The sequence below is a fragment of the Lactuca sativa genome, chromosome 9 (assembly GCF_002870075.4).
Source record: "Lactuca sativa cultivar Salinas chromosome 9, Lsat_Salinas_v11, whole genome shotgun sequence".
In the NCBI taxonomy this organism is placed as follows: Eukaryota; Viridiplantae; Streptophyta; class Magnoliopsida; order Asterales; family Asteraceae; genus Lactuca; species Lactuca sativa.
This window is the reverse complement of record NC_056631.2, coordinates 7,369,495-7,386,217: the sequence shown is the minus strand read 5'-3', so window position 1 is coordinate 7,386,217 and position 16,723 is coordinate 7,369,495. Positions and strand designations below refer to the sequence as shown.

General features: G+C 34.1%; 1 protein-coding gene, 1 long non-coding RNA gene and 1 pseudogene across 2 annotated transcripts; 1 reads left to right on the top strand and 2 right to left on the bottom strand.

Annotated features, from left to right (window-relative positions):
- Positions 1–1,049: 1,049 nt before the first annotated feature.
- On the bottom strand, positions 1,050–3,552 carry LOC111886380 (probable sarcosine oxidase). Its single transcript, XM_023882610.3, has 2 exons — positions 3,388–3,552; positions 1,050–2,563 (listed from the first exon to the last, which is right to left on the bottom strand). Exon 2 carries the CDS (start codon positions 2,510–2,512, stop codon positions 1,235–1,237), a length of 1,278 nt encoding a protein of 425 aa, XP_023738378.1. The 5' UTR covers positions 2,513–2,563; positions 3,388–3,552; the 3' UTR covers positions 1,050–1,234.
- A 6,036-nt stretch (positions 3,553–9,588) lies between these two features.
- LOC111886395 (uncharacterized) lies at positions 9,589–10,207 on the top strand. Its single transcript, XR_002848413.3, has 2 exons — positions 9,589–9,677; positions 9,745–10,207. It is a non-coding gene; the product is annotated as an uncharacterized LOC111886395 (long non-coding RNA).
- Positions 10,208–12,318: 2,111 nt separating this feature from the next.
- LOC111886370 (probable sarcosine oxidase) lies at positions 12,319–15,828 on the bottom strand (annotated as a pseudogene).
- Positions 15,829–16,723: the final 895 nt, after the last annotated feature.

Sequence of the window (16,723 nt, the reverse complement as noted above, 5' to 3'; positions counted from 1 at the left end):
TCACACAAGTAGGTTATTGGCAAGACAAGACTGTTGAAATTGAGAAACGATAGGTGAATTATAGCAAAAACTAACAAAACTATTTGCTTGCAACCCACAATTCTACTAGCATTGTAATATAATGTCAACAAACATGTTAGGAGACCATGTGGATGTGGATTTAAATGTGTGAGATCCCGCTTACTAAATAGTAAATACCAACATCATGCACCATGTATATTTGTTCAAAATTTTCAATTCATTTATGAATTTTAAAAAGATGCTATTTTTTGTGCAGAAACTTGATAATTAAGGAGTGTTTGGGATTGCTTATTTAAAACAACTTATGTTTATTTTCAAAAGTTCTTATCGGCTTATCCGGGAGTTTATAAAACAATTGTTTGGATTGGCTTATCCAATATCAAAACTCAATAAGCTCATAGGTTTGATAAGTTGTTTTTTAGTGTTTGATAAATTCTGCTTATTCGTATGAAATTACCGAAAAAGACATTTATATATTATTGATTTTTTTTAAATCAGGGGTAAAAATGTAATTTGAGTTTAATCCGTAATAAGCATATTCCAATAAGTTAAAATAAAACAACTTATGAAAAATTGCTTATTACCGATACCATACTGGAATAAGCTGTTTTAATTTTTTACAATCCAAACACTAAAAAGAGCTTATTACCGATACCAAACCGGAATGGGCTATATGCAGAAAAGCACAACTAATTATACATGATATGCACAAAAACCCTTATATTATATTTATGTTCAGAAAAGGCCTTATATTAATAGATAACAGTCGAAAAAGACCAAAATATGGGGTTTTAAGAGAATTTGACGACTACAAATATGATGATTACATTTATGTTTTTTAATATGATATTTGATGTTAATTATGATAAAAAACAATTTGTTAAGGAGGGGAAATCAATCTTATAATTCCATATGGAGAACACAACAGAGCAAAAATAATCGAAATAAATGTAGGTTTTGATATGTTTTCACATACAATCAAGGAAATATAAGGGGCATGTATGTCATATCATATTTATAACCGGTCATTTCTCTTAAAAGTTTACAATTTGGTTTTATTTAAAACATAAATAATAATATAATGGTTTTTCTGAACATAAAAATAATATAAGGGTTTTTATGTATATACATATATAATTGGTTTTGGTTTTGTGCATATATCCCAACCAGAATAAGCTAATAAGCAGTTCAAATAAGCAATAACCAACACCCTCTAAGACTGCCTACCTAAGGCAAGGCGAACCTGGTCTTCAAACTCTTTCACATTTCCTCTGGGGTTGCCTTCAAATCTTCCAAGCTTAAAATGCTTGATGTCTTCATCAAGTTGTTCTGCTGCCGCCTTCCCGCCGATGGCCAGATCCGTCAGTATCCTCCCAACTAATGGAGCCATCTTGAATCCATGGCCGGAGAAACCACCGGCAACCACCACATCCTCATTGAACCCTCCTCCTAAAAAATCAATAATGTAATCCTCATCTGGTGTCATGGAATACAAGCAAGATTGAGTAATCACTGGCCCATCTTCCCAATCAACTCCATCACCAAACCTTAATTTGATCCATTCTTTAAGATGTCCGATAACCATTGTTGCCCCTTCTGACCCTGTAGCAGCCCACCATGTCCTCTTATCTGGATCACATTCCCGCCCACCATGAACAGCAACTTTGATCAGATCAGGGAACTCCAAAGCCGGTGTTCCATAGATATAAGGCTCGCCATAGCTTGCAAATGATGGAAATCCTGCTTCTATGGTGTAATCAAGTTCATGGCCCTCTTTGATCTTCCAATAAAACACAGCTGTTTCCACTGGCTGTATCGGCAAAACCATGCCACCATTACTTACCTTTTGAATCAACTTACTCACCCAAGCTCCCGCTGTGACCACGCATTTCCTACCCCAAAACTGTTCTCCCGATCTGCTACTCACCAGAACGCCACCGTTATGCTTATCACTCACCAAATCGACAATCTCCGTCTTGTCTTTAAGCACTGCACCATGTTTGATTGCGAGTGTTTGAAACATTGCAACTGCTTTAGTAGGTTTCAGGACACCTCCAAGCTCCGTCACAACCGCAATCCAATCTTCCGGAAACTCAATCTTACGGGTGAAATGTTCCTTCACTCGATGACGATCGAGAATTTGGTGATTAAGCGTGTGTTTTTTGCAATTGGCAATGAGAGCGCAGAGAGAACTATTGTCCACCGGACCTAAATCCAGTTGTTGTGTTTTGAAGTAAACTTTATAGCCGATTTCTGATTCTGCTTCTCTCCACAACTTCTCCGATTCAACAACCATTGGAGAATAGTAAGATTCCGGGTAAGTTGCTCGGATTGTTCGAGATTCGCCGTGAGATGATCCACGGTAGTGTAGGAAGTCGAATTGCTCAAGGAGTAGAGTTTTTTGACCACGTTTAGCTGCTTGATATGCCGCTGAACTCCCCATCACGCCGGCTCCGATCACAATCACATCAAATCGTCCCAAATTCTCCATTTTTTACTAGATTTTGACGTTTGAAAACAATAATGGAATCACCAAAAATACCTACAAGAAGAATTACAAACTTCGAATCAATGTTTTCAGTAATTTTACCACCATAAGTTCTCTATCTATTTAAACCATCAGCCGAGAAAGTCATAAGTCATCTAAGCTTCCATTTTTTTTATTCTTTTATTTTTATTAGAATAATAACATTTTTGCCAACTCAAAAACTTTATCAATTTATTTATATGGAATGCAGAAAATAGGAGAGTATTTGGTAAAAAAAAAACGGAGACCAGTCAATATGAAAGCCAAGAGTATGCTGCAATTTTCCATATCTCACTAGCCCTAAGTTCCCCGATGCCCTATTGGCTTACTACTTTTCACCACCCAAAGGATGAAAGGATACCATCAACTCTCATCAAAACCCTCTTTTTCTTCTTCTGAAACCGCCAATCCTAAATTATACTTGGTTTCCTTTTTCTGCCATCTCGCACTCACACTCACACTCACACTCTCTTCTCTATTCTTTCTTTTCTTTTCTCTCTCTAGCTGCTCGTACTATACATGTGGTTTTAGAGTTTTTGCGTACATGTTTAAAACATTGCATCTTGCTTGATTTGTGTACAAGTTCTGGGTTTGGTGTTTCAAGTTGTTGGGTTTATTTTTGGGTAATCAAGTAATTTGACAGTCATATTCATTATGAAGAATTGAAGATAAAAATCAGTAATTTGAAGCAAGTAAGTGAGTATAGCAAGTAAAATTGGAAATTCACTATGAAGAATTGAAGATAAAAATCAGTTAAACTTAATCAGGGACTGGTGGAATGGGGATGATGGTCCGATGGAGAATAGAGAAGAGAGAAATAGAGAGAACCCTGAACATACCTGATCAGCGCGGAGGTGAGAGGTGGAGCTGCCAGCGGTGATTGCAGATTGCCGATTGGGAGGTGCCGAGGTGGAGAGGTGCTCCAGCGAACAGCGAAGGATGAAGTGACTGAGCGAGGGTTAGAGGGTCGCTGACTTTGGTTCAGAGTTGAACCTTATACAACTCCATACTCCATTCGGTGCTTTTTATTTTTGGGCCTTATTTGTGTAAAATTTATTGGACTATGAAAAAAATCCTCATAATAGAGATGGCAATCGGGACGGGAAACACAGGGATTCTAATCTCATCCCCATCAGAGAATATAAACAATCCCCATCCTCACCCTCAAAGGGGATTGGGATCCCCAACGGGGAAACGAAGATTTCTTTTTCTCTTTTAACATGCAAACTTTTACATTAGAAAAAACTCTATATTTCAATTTTACCAGCATAAGTTTAAAGATTTTATAAAATATATAAGTATTCATAAATTGCAGAAAAAATATAAATAAATTTTCTACCAAATTTAAATACATATATGAAAAATCAAGTAGAAAAAAATTATCAAATTGATATTTAAGGTAAAATAGATCAACCAAAGAGAAAAATATATATATACACGAGTTTAAATTAGATAAAAGAAAAAGCAAAAACTATAATTTCAACCAAGTAATTACTAATGAGTTAGGTTACTTAGATCAAATTTTATGTATTATAAACTATATACTATAAATATATGTTATGTATTATTTTTATATATTAATATATGTCGGGGGCGGGTCTAGGGTTGGGGATTAAGGGTATCCCCATCCCCATCCCCATCCCCACTTTTTTATTGGGGTATTCCCCATCCCCGTCCCCATCCCCGGTCAATCTGGGGATTCCCCAGTCAAAACGGGTGCGGGTTTCGGGTTCCCCATTGGGTCTGGGGCTTTTTGCCATCCCTACCTCCGAACCTTATACAACTCCATTCAGTGCTTTTTGATATTGACTTAATGGACTTTATGGGAAATGACTTGATGCATTACGTTGTAGACTTAGCAGGGAAGGCCATGGATGGTGATGCGTTCTGAATCATTAGATTCAAGTAAGCTCCGCTCTTCTTTAAGGCCGTTCTCTTTGTTGATGAAGTTATAGATGTCTAAAATGTAACTTTTATTTAACCATGATAAACACCTCCTTTTAGATCTCAGTTACTCTTAGCTATATTTTAATTTTAAAGGTCTCATTATTTTTTGGTTGCATGGTAATTGCTTCGTTTTGGATCTGTTCATCTGCATTTTATTAGTTATATGGTTGGAATTTTGAATAACTTTCACTTCACTTTAGTCTGATTAAATATCATTATGATATTTTAAATCTTTTTATATTAAACTAGGTGAATGCCCGCGCATTGCGTAGAAACACATATATAGTTGAAGTCTTTACAAATATATGTTTTCTTTAAATATAACAATAAAGTTTTTGTTAAAGTTAATATAATAATTCGTATACTAAATTGATATAATATATTGATTGTTTTTAATAATATGATAATATATACATCTATTAAATAATCTCAATCATTTGAATGACTTCTACCCGCAAGTTACACATGAATAAAATTAAATATAATATATAGTTTAATGTTATTTATAGTTGTTGTTATTGTTAATTAATTTTTAAATTTTTTTTAATGTTTTAGTTTCTATCATTATAATTATTTAAAACATCAAACATTGTTTTTTGATTTTAAAGGTAACAATATAATCATTTATATAAAGTTATTTTTAGTTTTGTTATTGTAATTTATTTTAAGCTACTTATTTGAAAACTTTTAACGATTGAAAAAAATATCTTAGGAAATATTCTAGTTAAATTGAGATTACAATTTAGTTTTTGCATTTATCACTACAATTTATCACTTTTAACTATTTACAATATATTCTTTGGTTTTTTTAAGTGGAACTGAAATTTATATATAAGTTGACACTGTAATGTTATATTTAAATTAACAATTTAAGTATTTTGTCCAAACTATTCAAAAGTCGTAGCTTTACACTGATAATGGTTTACATACAACAACATTTTAAATCTAATAAATTAAGTTTAATATGTTAAAAGTTAAAGATATAACTTTATAAGTAGAAGTAAATATACTATTTTAAAATTGAAATTTTGTTTATTTACGATTACACTTTAGGTTTGATATTTATTTAATCTTATTAACCAACTTATAACCATTATTAAAAAGACGCTACAATTTATCACTTTTAACTATTTACAAAATATTTTTTTGGGTTGTTTAAGTTATACTAAAATTTATATTTAAGTTGACCCTGTAATGTTATATTTAAATTAATAATTTAAGTATTTTATACAAATTGTTTCAAAATTATATCTTTAAAATGATAATGGGTTACATTCAACACTATATTAAAACTAATAAATTAAGTACAATATGTAAAAAAGTTAAAAAACATAAGTGTATAAGTAGAAGTAAAGATATTATTTTAATATTGAAATTTAGTTTATATATGATTACACTTTATGTTTGACATTTATTTAACCTTATTAATAACCAACTTATATTAATATTATTAGAAAGAAATTGAAAAGTTATGGGAGTTTCAAATGAACGTGGTGAAAGGAAAAATGTTTCCTTTATAATATAATATGATATGATATGATATGATATGATATAATATGATATGATATGATATGATACTAGTTGATAAGTTGGTGATTTTTTGTCATATAATAGAAGGCATTTTATTAATTATATGGTTGAAAATTTGAATAACTTCCACTTCACTTTAGTCTGATTACATATCATTGAATTTAATATCATTATGATATTAGTTTTTTTATATTAAAATAGTTGATTAGTTGGTGATCTTTATAATTTAGAATTATGAGTTGGTCATATTTTATTGGGGTAATTACTAATCTAGCCAAATTAAGGGGGGTAATTAGCAATTTTTAGCCAAAAATAGTCCACGAAACCGTAGGTTTCGAGATTCGCCTACTGTTTCGTCATTTCGTCTACTGTTTCGCTTTTTGTATAAAAAAAATTCATTTTTCACATACAAAACCGTAGGTAATATATAACCTACGGTTTTCTCTCTAATACCTATGGTTTTGGCGAAAAAAACTACTTTTTTTTATCTACTAATTTGGGGTTTTATCTACTATTTTGTCCAAAAAAGTACTGTTTTTTTAAATGTTTATTAGTTATTTAAAAAAAAATGTTTATTAGTTATTTAAAAAAAATGTTTATTAGTTATTTTTTTAAATTTTTTTTTACAAAACCATAGGTATTATGGAAACCTACGGTGTACAAGTGTTTACTGCACAAAATGTGCAGTAAATGCTTGTACACCGTAGGTTTCCATAATACCTACGGTTTTGTTTTGTTTCTTTTTTTTTTTTAAAAAATACACGATTACAAAATTAACATAATTCCGATCACATTGAATCGATTTAAAAAAAAAACGAAAAAAAAAATTTAATTTATGTACGGTTCATACGAAACCGTAGGTGTACAAGTCGACAATGCACAATATGTGCATTGGGAACTTGTACACCGTAGGTTTCGTATGAAACCTACGGTTTTATATATATATTTTTTTCGTTTTTTTTTCAAAAAAAATTTAACCACATATATAAAAGATACTCCTAATCACAAATACGGTAAAATTTTGATGAAAAGTAGACAAACCTGGTTGTTCTTCGGGTGCTCAATTGAGAGAAAAAAATAGGCAAAACAAAGAAAACAATAAACAAAATGACATAATTTGAAAAAAATTTCTTTATATACTTTGGGCTAATGGGCCACGAAAAAATAAACGGACCGATGAAACAGTAGCCCATTAGCACAAAACAGTAGTTTTCTCAATAAAACATCAGTCAAAGGCGTTGACCGTAGTCAACCCTAAGTTGATTACGGTTTTGGGGGCTATTTTTGGCTAATTGGTATATTTTGGCTATTTTTTGATAAGTGATTAAGAAAAATGACTAGATTAGTAATTAGCCCTATTTTATTCTTTGTGGAGCTGGAGCCAAAGCTACCACTAGTTCCTTTAGACCACATTTGATAAGGAAAAAGACAATCAGGCCCTCTCATAACCTAACATCTCTGAGTGCTGATATTTTTTCATGTCTAGTATGCCATCACCTAATCTTTATATTGTTGTAGTTGTTTTATCAAACCATGGAATTTCATTAGATGATGATAAGGGTACAATATTTACATGAAAATTGACATGCATGATGCCGTTTTCATCTCAATATCTCATGACAAGTAGTAACACCTGGAGTTGCTTTTTTCTTTGGGTTACTTCATGTGGCTCAACTGAAATAATAAATTCTCAATTGTCAACACCAAATTTGATAAAGGAGTCTCAATGTTCTTTTATCCTTATGATTACTCCTTTAAGTTCAACTTTAGTGGTCAAAAGTAATTGTTGGTGCATATTCTTCATAAGAAGGCTGCATATTTTTGCATCTACTTGATGATGGATGTTTAATGTGTGAATTGGTCTAACGTACTAACTTCATTTTAGATCATTTTCTTCCTAAAATGACATATACCAGTTTTACGAGGAGATGAATTCTTTTTTAACCTGTGGATTTTATTGAATAGTTCACTTTGTGGATTTGATGTACTGATTAGTCTAATTAGTTTGTGCTGAAGACATTTTTGGATCAACTATATTTCTTTCTTGAGCATGTTTTGCTTGTAACATCTGTTTATTTGAGCTATATCTTTTGTAGTATGTACAAGTACAACTCTCAGCCAGAACTAGTCCTACAATTGTCATTATTTAACATCAAATCTGGGGTTATTTATGTTATCATACATTGATTGCGTGACTTTCTAGTTTAAAATATGTTTAATTAACACACCCATTCCATAACTCATTCCAGTGGTAGGCTTTCTGCACACTTCTTGAAAATTGAACCAAGGGATAACCATATATACCAAATCTAATTGGTCCAAATATGCCTCTCTATGCAGAGCATTCTGCAATCCAGCCGATGTTGAAGCTTTTACTAAAGAGAAGAAAGACTCTCTATTAAGCAAACGTCATGGTAAAGGTGCTGATTTTGTTCGTGCTGTAAGAGAGATAATCGATAGCTATGAGAAGCTAAAAAAACAGGTACAAGTTGATGATGTCAATACAACCGGTCCAACAAATGTTGTCAAATCAGAAGAATCTGTTGCTACTATTTGGACCCTGTATTTACTCATAAGACCCTCTAATTATGAGTTTTTTTGGTCAAAATCAGCTTTTTCAGTTACTTGGAAATTGTACTGAAATGGTACCAGCTTTTTAAGTTCAGTTTTATTTTCAAATTTTTTTTCAATTACACAATTTTTGAAGTCCAGTTTATTTTTCTTTTTTAGTTCGGCTTTTTTTAAAAAAAAAAAAATTGTATTACGTGATTGATAAACATATGGACCCATCTTAATTTATATAAAATTATAAAGATTATTAAAAACACCAGACTTTTTTTAGAGGAGAATTACATTTTGCTAAAAAAAAGTAAGTGTTTAAAAAAAATGATATTTTAAACATTTTTTTACCAATTTTATTTAAATAAGTTTTTTTAGTATTAAATATTCTAGAATAATTATTTTTGTGTATTATGAATTTAACATAAGAATACTTTTATATAAAAATATATTATTATATGTAAAAAAATCCAAAATATAATAATAATAATAATAATAATAATAATAATAAATGATATTTGAATTCTATGATTAATAAGGAGTTAATAATTAAAGATAAAAGCCATGAAATTATTATATAATGATAGATATTAAGAAAGTAATTATTATGTGATAATTAGTTTATTTAAGGGAAAAAGCAAAATAATGATAAGAGGGTCCATTAAGATTATAAATAGGGTCTAATTAGATGGTCCCTTCTTCAAAACCTAATGGCACTACATGCGAGGGTGATGCTGCTAAATGCTAATGTTCATCACACAGGGGTCAAAGTGTCTGAGCCTACTGGTAATCCAGAGGCCACAAAAGCAAGCACCTGTGCCTACTAGGTATTCAAGAAAGAAATATAGTTCAGTTATTCTTTTCACATGTCATGTTCATCCATCCAGTTCCAGTCTCATTAACAATTAATCATCTTTGTTAATAATATCTGTAACACGTCCATGTCATCCTGCAGATGGGCCTGGAGGAGTACATTATCCCCCAAATATGTATATGTATGCGGGTCCACCAATGTACAACACCTGGCATTATCCCGTCCGACCTTCAAATCATAGACCATACCCTGAAGCACCAGTTCCCATGGCAACTAGAGGTTCTTACCCTTTGTTGAATTTTATTTTGTTTTAAACAAATGCTAAACTTGTCTTCTTTTATTGCAGGTCCTAACTTTTGGAGACCTCGATGACCCTTGTCAAATACTCTCATTAGAACTCCTTTTAACCTACAAGAGACCAAAATTTCATTTGAATGACAGTTGTACAACAATCATCAAGCAAGACCCTATTGCTGATTAAACAATGCACAGAACATTTCCATTCTAAAAGAAGAAGATGCATAATGCAAGAGTGTACATGAACATATTTCAATATTGAGGATGGCTCCAAAGCTACTGACATTTCTTGATGTCTACAACATCCTGTCATCTTTGGATTTTTTGCTGTTTTGTTCTTTGAGGGCTATCAAGATGTTGTGGTTCCATGTTTAAGCCAAATGTTGGTGATGTTTTTTTAATCGTTGGTTGTTAGTTATTTGGAATCAGGCTAAAGTTAGAACTTGGTCTTGGGTGTACATTATGGAGATGTCTTGGGTTCAAATTTGAAATATAATTGTTGCTTCTTTTCACCTTGATGTTGGTTTGTTTCTCATCTCAGGTGCTATGTGTTCAAGCTCAAACTTGGAGGGATCAAGTAGTACCCTTATATTTCTTTGTGCTTTGTTTTATGTTCAGGGATCAAGTAAGGAAGCTGAAAGCCTCCTATATTTATACCATTTTATCACTTGTTTCTCTCTGATGTCAACTTAAACAATTTTGTTTTGTCAAAGTATACTTGCTTTTAGTCAATAGTACATGGCACAGAAGTTTCTTTGGGAAACAAAGGTGGGAAATCTGCAAAAAAAAATTACATTAAAGTCACTCTTGATTTTTATTTTACAATTTAACAACTAGAACCAGCTATTACTTGCAATTTGGTTCAATTTGTAGTTTACCCTAAACAATAGAAGGTTTCAATGGTTAAATTGTAAACAAAATATCAAAGGTGATTTTTTTTGTCAATAAGCCAAAATATAAGTAATTTTTTTTTTCAATGCATAATAATTTTAACCTCAATCTTATCTATTTTAAGATTAAATTGGAATCTATTTTTGCTGAAACAACTATTACAATTTGTTTGATTTTTAATATATGATAATAAATAAATATAACTTTTTAACTATATTTCTATTTAATAAAATATAAAACCGATTCAAATGTAGATATATATTGTTATTAAATATATCGTCTGGATCCGGGTGTTACCGCTTACAAATATTTTATGTGGGACATAAGTAACCACTCATTATTACCTTTTATAACACGAGAAAAAGACAAAGATATCTTCGCCATTTTTCATAAAATATTAAAAAAAATAGTTTGATCATCAAAATAATAGTAATTTTATTACAAAAAGTATTGCGAAATGTTGATGCTATACCAAACTAATGTCGTTTTGAAATCTCACGGAAAATATCAAAAAAAGAATTTTTTTTGTGTTAATTTTTTTGACTTGTGAAGTTCCGTATAAAATACAAAAAATTTAGATTCAGTCAAAAAAATGTTTTTAAAAAAGAAAGATTGTTGTAGAAATCTTTAAAGACAATTTTCATGACTTGTGAAATTCTCTAAAAAATACTAATATCTTAGAGTGCATTTGGTTGTGAAAAAAGTTTTAGTTTTCTATGAAATAATTTCAAATAAAAATGAAAATTTAAAAAATGCGTTTGGTTGATTTAGTTTTCAAATTTTTTTAAAGAAAATGAAAATTTTGAAATCGTATGCAACTTAAATAAGTAAGTTTTTTTTTTCTCTCAAAATTTTCAAAATTTCTAAATGGGAAAATGAAAACCCCACGGTTTCAACCAAACGCGTTTTTCTAAAATTTTCATAGAAAACTAAAAATAAAACCCAATTATATTTTCTGAAAACATTCTATAGAAAAATGGAACAATTTTCCACAACTAAACATACCATTCGATTTTCTGTCAGAAAAAGTGTTTTTTATTAAAATTGTTTGGTGTAAAACTCTTTAGAAAGACCATTTTCATTGTGAAAGAAAACTTGATATCCGTTTTGTTGAATTGAAACCTAAGTTTTTTAGTATTTTAAAGCTTTCTTTTGTTGTGGATATGGTCTTTCCATATCCTCCCTCAAAACACAACAATAAAGGTGAAAACTACAATATAATGTTTTCTTTTGTTGTGGATATGGTTTTTCCAGAGGTTTCGTAGATTGCGGTTTTTTTATAGTTTCTTTTTCTTTTCAAAACGATATTATGATGATGACATCACTTCTTCATAGATATTGTGCCAATTTCGGAATGGCATCTCCGTAATTTGTGGCAATTTAGGTGATTAGACTAATTTTTGACTATTTCTTGGAAAGTAGTTGACGAATTACACATAGTTGTCTTTTATGACTTCATACATCAATGGTTAAGTGTAGGTTCTTCACAAGACATTTGAAGTTGAGAAACTATAGGTGGATTATGGACCAAAAGTTAACAAAACTATAGGTAGCAACCCATAATTCTACTAGCATCGAAATACAAAGTCAACAAATACGTTGGGAGGCCATGTGTATGTGGGTTTAAATGTGTGAGATCATGTTTACTAAACAGTAAATACCAACATCATGCTCCATGTATACAATATACGTGTTCAAAATTTTCAATCACAATTGAAATTATTGTTGAATTTCACAAAGACACTACTTTTTGTGCAAAAACTTGATAATTAAAGACTACCCACCTAAGTCGAACATGGTCTTCAAAATCTTTGAAATTCACTTTGGGATCGCCTTCAAGTCTTCTGATCTTAAAATGTTTGATGTCTTCTAAGTTGCTCTGCCGTCGCCTTCCCGCCGGTAGCTAGATCTACAAATATCCTCCCAACTAAATGAGCCATCTTGAACTCATGGTCAGAGAAACCACTAGCAACCACCACATCCTCATTGAACCCTCCTCCTAAAAAATCAATAGTGTAATCCTGATCTGTTGTGTAACACCCAAAGTCAGGAAGGCCAAGAAAGGAAAGGAAACCCTAAGTTTAAGGGACGAATCGTCGAGTCCAAGGAGGAACTCGGCGAGTCCGAGCGGGATCCGGGTCAAGGAGTAAGTGACCAACTCGGCGAGTCGACTCGTGGACTCGGCGAGTCTGGCCTGAGCGAGGAAAACCCTAAATTTGGGACTTGGAGCCTATTTAAGCGCCTCATTCTCTTCCCTAGGGTTCCTTTACTGCCTCTCTAACCCAGTATACCGAACCCTAAGCTCCATTGTTGCTCATTCAAGCTTCCAAGCCATTTTTAGGTGATTTGAAGGAAAAAGAAAGAGGGGAATCATTGAAGCTTCAAGGATTGGCCTTAGATATGAAGTTTGTGGAACCTTTCAGAGTTATTGATGGTACTAAGTCGTTTCCTTCAACTCGATCTATTCTAGTTAAGAGTTTTGGGGCTTTTTAGCCATGATTAGTTATCCATTTGAGTTAGAAGCCAGATCTGAAGTTGCTACTTCGGATCTAAGCACATTTTGGCATTGTGAAGCATAAAGTAACTTCCCTTGAGTTGATTATGGAGCCTCCTTGCCTTAAACCCTAGTTTATGGTGTGTTTAGCCTAGATCTCCTTCTCTACACGTAAAGTTTGCAACTTTACGTGAGGAATAGGCTTGGGAAGGGCAGATCTACAGTTTGGAGTCCATGCATGACTCAAAAGTCCTCTACATGTATGAAGATCTGAATGGACTCGGTGAGCCCTTTGAGTGGACTCGGCGAGTAGCATGAAGATTAGGAGAAACTCGACGAGTGGGATGAACAACTCGTCGAGTCGGATGAAGTTTGCCTTATACTCGGCGTGTCAGTTCTTGGACTCGGCGAGTTAGGTCGCGAAACCCCAAACCCTTCGAGTTGAGACTCGAATCAGTGAGTCGGGTGTAGACTCGACGAGTCGAGTCGCGAATGGAAGGACTTTGAGCATATGAACTCGGCGAGTCAGTAGATAGACTCGGCGAGTAGGGTTGACCTGGAAGGTTGACTTTGACCAGCATTGACTTGGTTGACTTTCGGGGGTCAGTTAGACTAAGTGTTGCATAATATTGGTAGCTCGGGGAGCTAGCGGAGCAGCGGTTCAGGGAATTGTTGGTCAGCATCCGGAGGGGTTATCAGCAAGTTCAGCAAGTGCAGGTGAGTTTCCCTTTTGTGTAAATGGGTCTACGGCCACAATGCCGGCCCATGTAGTTATGAGTAGAAGACCCGGGGGTTAGCCCTAGGCACGATATGCTAGTATGATATTCAGGACAAGGTCCAATGATACCGGGCGGGTGCCCAAAGAATGGTTTATGTGATAGTTTATACTTGTTGTTTGTGTGATACTTATATGTGCCTGGTAGGGAGGTGAGTGTGGGCGAGGTCCCGTATCTCACTAATAGCAGAGTGTGGATGGTGTTCCACATCTCATTAGCAACAGATCAAGGGCGAGGCCCAAGCTAGGGAAAGGGTGAGTGTGGGCTGGGCCCGTATCTCACTATTAGTGGAGTGTGGATGGTGTTCCACATCTCATTAGCAACAGATCAGGGGCGGGGCCCAAGTTAGGGAAAGAGTGAGTGTGGGCTGGGCCCGTATCTCACTATCAGTAGAAGCGTGGGCGGGGTTCCATGAATCATCAGTAGCAGGACAAGGGCGAGGCCCAGGATAAGCGAGGCCTTAGAACAGGATCCGTTGGTATGTGTTTAGCTTATGTGTTGTGATATGTTTGTGTGCTATTATATGTTAGCGGGCGAGGCCCTGTGACAAGCGAGGCCTAAGTGAAACAGATCTGTATCCGAGCGGGGCTCAAAGCCAGGCGAGGCCTGGAGCGGCGGGGCCGTTGTAGTGGGCGAGGCCCGAGGTAGAGGGCGAGGCCCAGAATGGCGGGTGTGGCCTAGTATGTGCAGTATGTGGTTATGCATGGTATGTGGTAGGGTGGAGAACTCACTAAGCTTCGTGCTTATGGTTTTTAGTTTTGGTTGCAGGTACTTCTGGTAGCGAAAGGAAGAGCTCGGGGTGATTGCATGGCACACACCATAGATTAGACAGCCTGGGAATGTTTTACTCTGATAATGAACATGTGTTTTGGAAATTAATACTCTGATTATGTTTTGGATTGATGATTTTGCTTTAAGTAATGTTTTATTAAAAGAAATTTTTAGTCTTGAATTTTGGGACGCTACATGTTGTCATGCAATACAAACAAGATTGAGTAATCACTGGCCCATCTTCCTAATCAACTTCATCACCAAACCTTAATTTGATCAATTATTTAAGGTGTCCGATAACTGTTGTTGCCCCTTCTGTAGCAAGCCCCTATGTCCTCTTATCTGGATCGTATTCTTACCCACCATGAACAATAACTTTGATAAGATGAGGGAACCCCAAAGCTGGTGTTCCATATATATAAGGCTCGCCATAGCTTGAAAATGATGGAAATCCTGCTTCTATGGTGTACTCAAGTTCATGGCCCTCTTTGATCTTTTCTAGTAAAATATAGTTGTTTCCACTAGCTGTATCAGAAAAATCGTGCTGCCATTACTAACCTCTTGAATCAGCTTGCTCACCTAAGCTCCCGTGTCACCAGACATTTCTTGCCCCAAAATTGTTCTCTCAATCTGCTACTCACCAAATGCCACCTCTATGTTTGTCACTCACCAAATTGACAATCTTTGTCTTGTCTTTAAGCCCTACACCATGTTTGATTGCGAGTATTTGAAACATTGCAACTGCTTTAGTATACTTCAAGACACCTCCGAGCTCCGTCACAACCGCAGTCCAATCATCCGGAAACTCAAATTTTTTGGTGAAATGTTCCTTCACTTGATGACGATCGAGAATTTGGAGTTTAAGTGAGTGCTTTTCGTAATTGGCAATGAGAGTGCGGAGAGAACTATTGTCTACCGGACCTAAATCCAGTTGTTGTGTTTTGAAGTAAACTTTATAGCTGATTTCTGATTTTGCGTCTTTCCATTATTTCTCTGATTCAATGATCAATCAGAGAATAGTAAGATTCAGGGTAAGTTGCTCGGATTGTTCGAGGTTCATCGTTAGATGATCCATGGTAGTGTAGGAAGTCGAATTTCTTGATAAATAGAGTTCTTTGATATCATTTAGTTGCTTGATAGCCGAACTCCACACCACGTCGACTCCGATCACAATCACATCAAAGCGTCCCAAATTCTCCATTTTTACTAGATTTCGACGTTCGAAAACACTAATGGAATCCTTTATTTTCTCTCCCTTTAGCGGCACATAGAACTGAACATATAAATTGAAAAATTCCACAATGAGATTTGGCGTTTTGGAAATGTCGGACACATTCTTATTGCAACCGATGAAGAAGGAGACAAAGAAGAGAGAGATGAATCTTTAGTTGGTTAATGGAATGTACACCTAGTGCGTGTAAGATAACAAATGTATTGTGGGGAAGTAAATTAGGCCATTAAAGCGTGAGTTCGCCATATTTTGAAAACAACCCTCTTATTTTATAATACCGATCCAGTATGAGTTGTTTATTTTCCTACTAACCTATGGGCCGCGGAAGTGTGGACACATAAATGTAATAACATTATTAATATTGACATATTAATCCACAAAAGCTTATGAAACAATATACTTTAGTGTATTTGGGATTTTGCCACAACAGTTTTGCAAATGTTACACTTTGGGTCACTTACCACACGTGTTCTACAATTTTTCTCCATCTTTTAATTTTGACTTTTTCTTTGATTATTTTGTCTACTTACTCATTGATGTGTGTAGACTCACCTAGTTTTAAACCTACTTTCAATTATAAAATGACACACAAAAGGCAGTGAACCTATCAATGGTGGTATAGTTGGGTAAGTAGGGTATCGAACACAGGGAACAACAAATTAAACTAAAAACTAATTTAATCTAAGTTAATTAAGAAGTAGGGGTTTTCTCTAGTTTTACAAGACTAGAAACTTACTAACTATTACTAATTTAAGACTAGAAAATAACGACTTAACTAGATTCAATAATTGGAAAGGAACTTCTGTTTAGTTCAACTTGGTTAACTCTATGGTTGATTTCAAGGTAATGGTGCAATGGATTAATT

Excerpts from the sequence above, each read along its gene's own strand:
- LOC111886380 (XM_023882610.3), bottom strand. The coding sequence starts at position 2,512 with ATGGAGAATTTGGGACGATTTGATGTGATTGTGATCGGAGCCGGCGTG.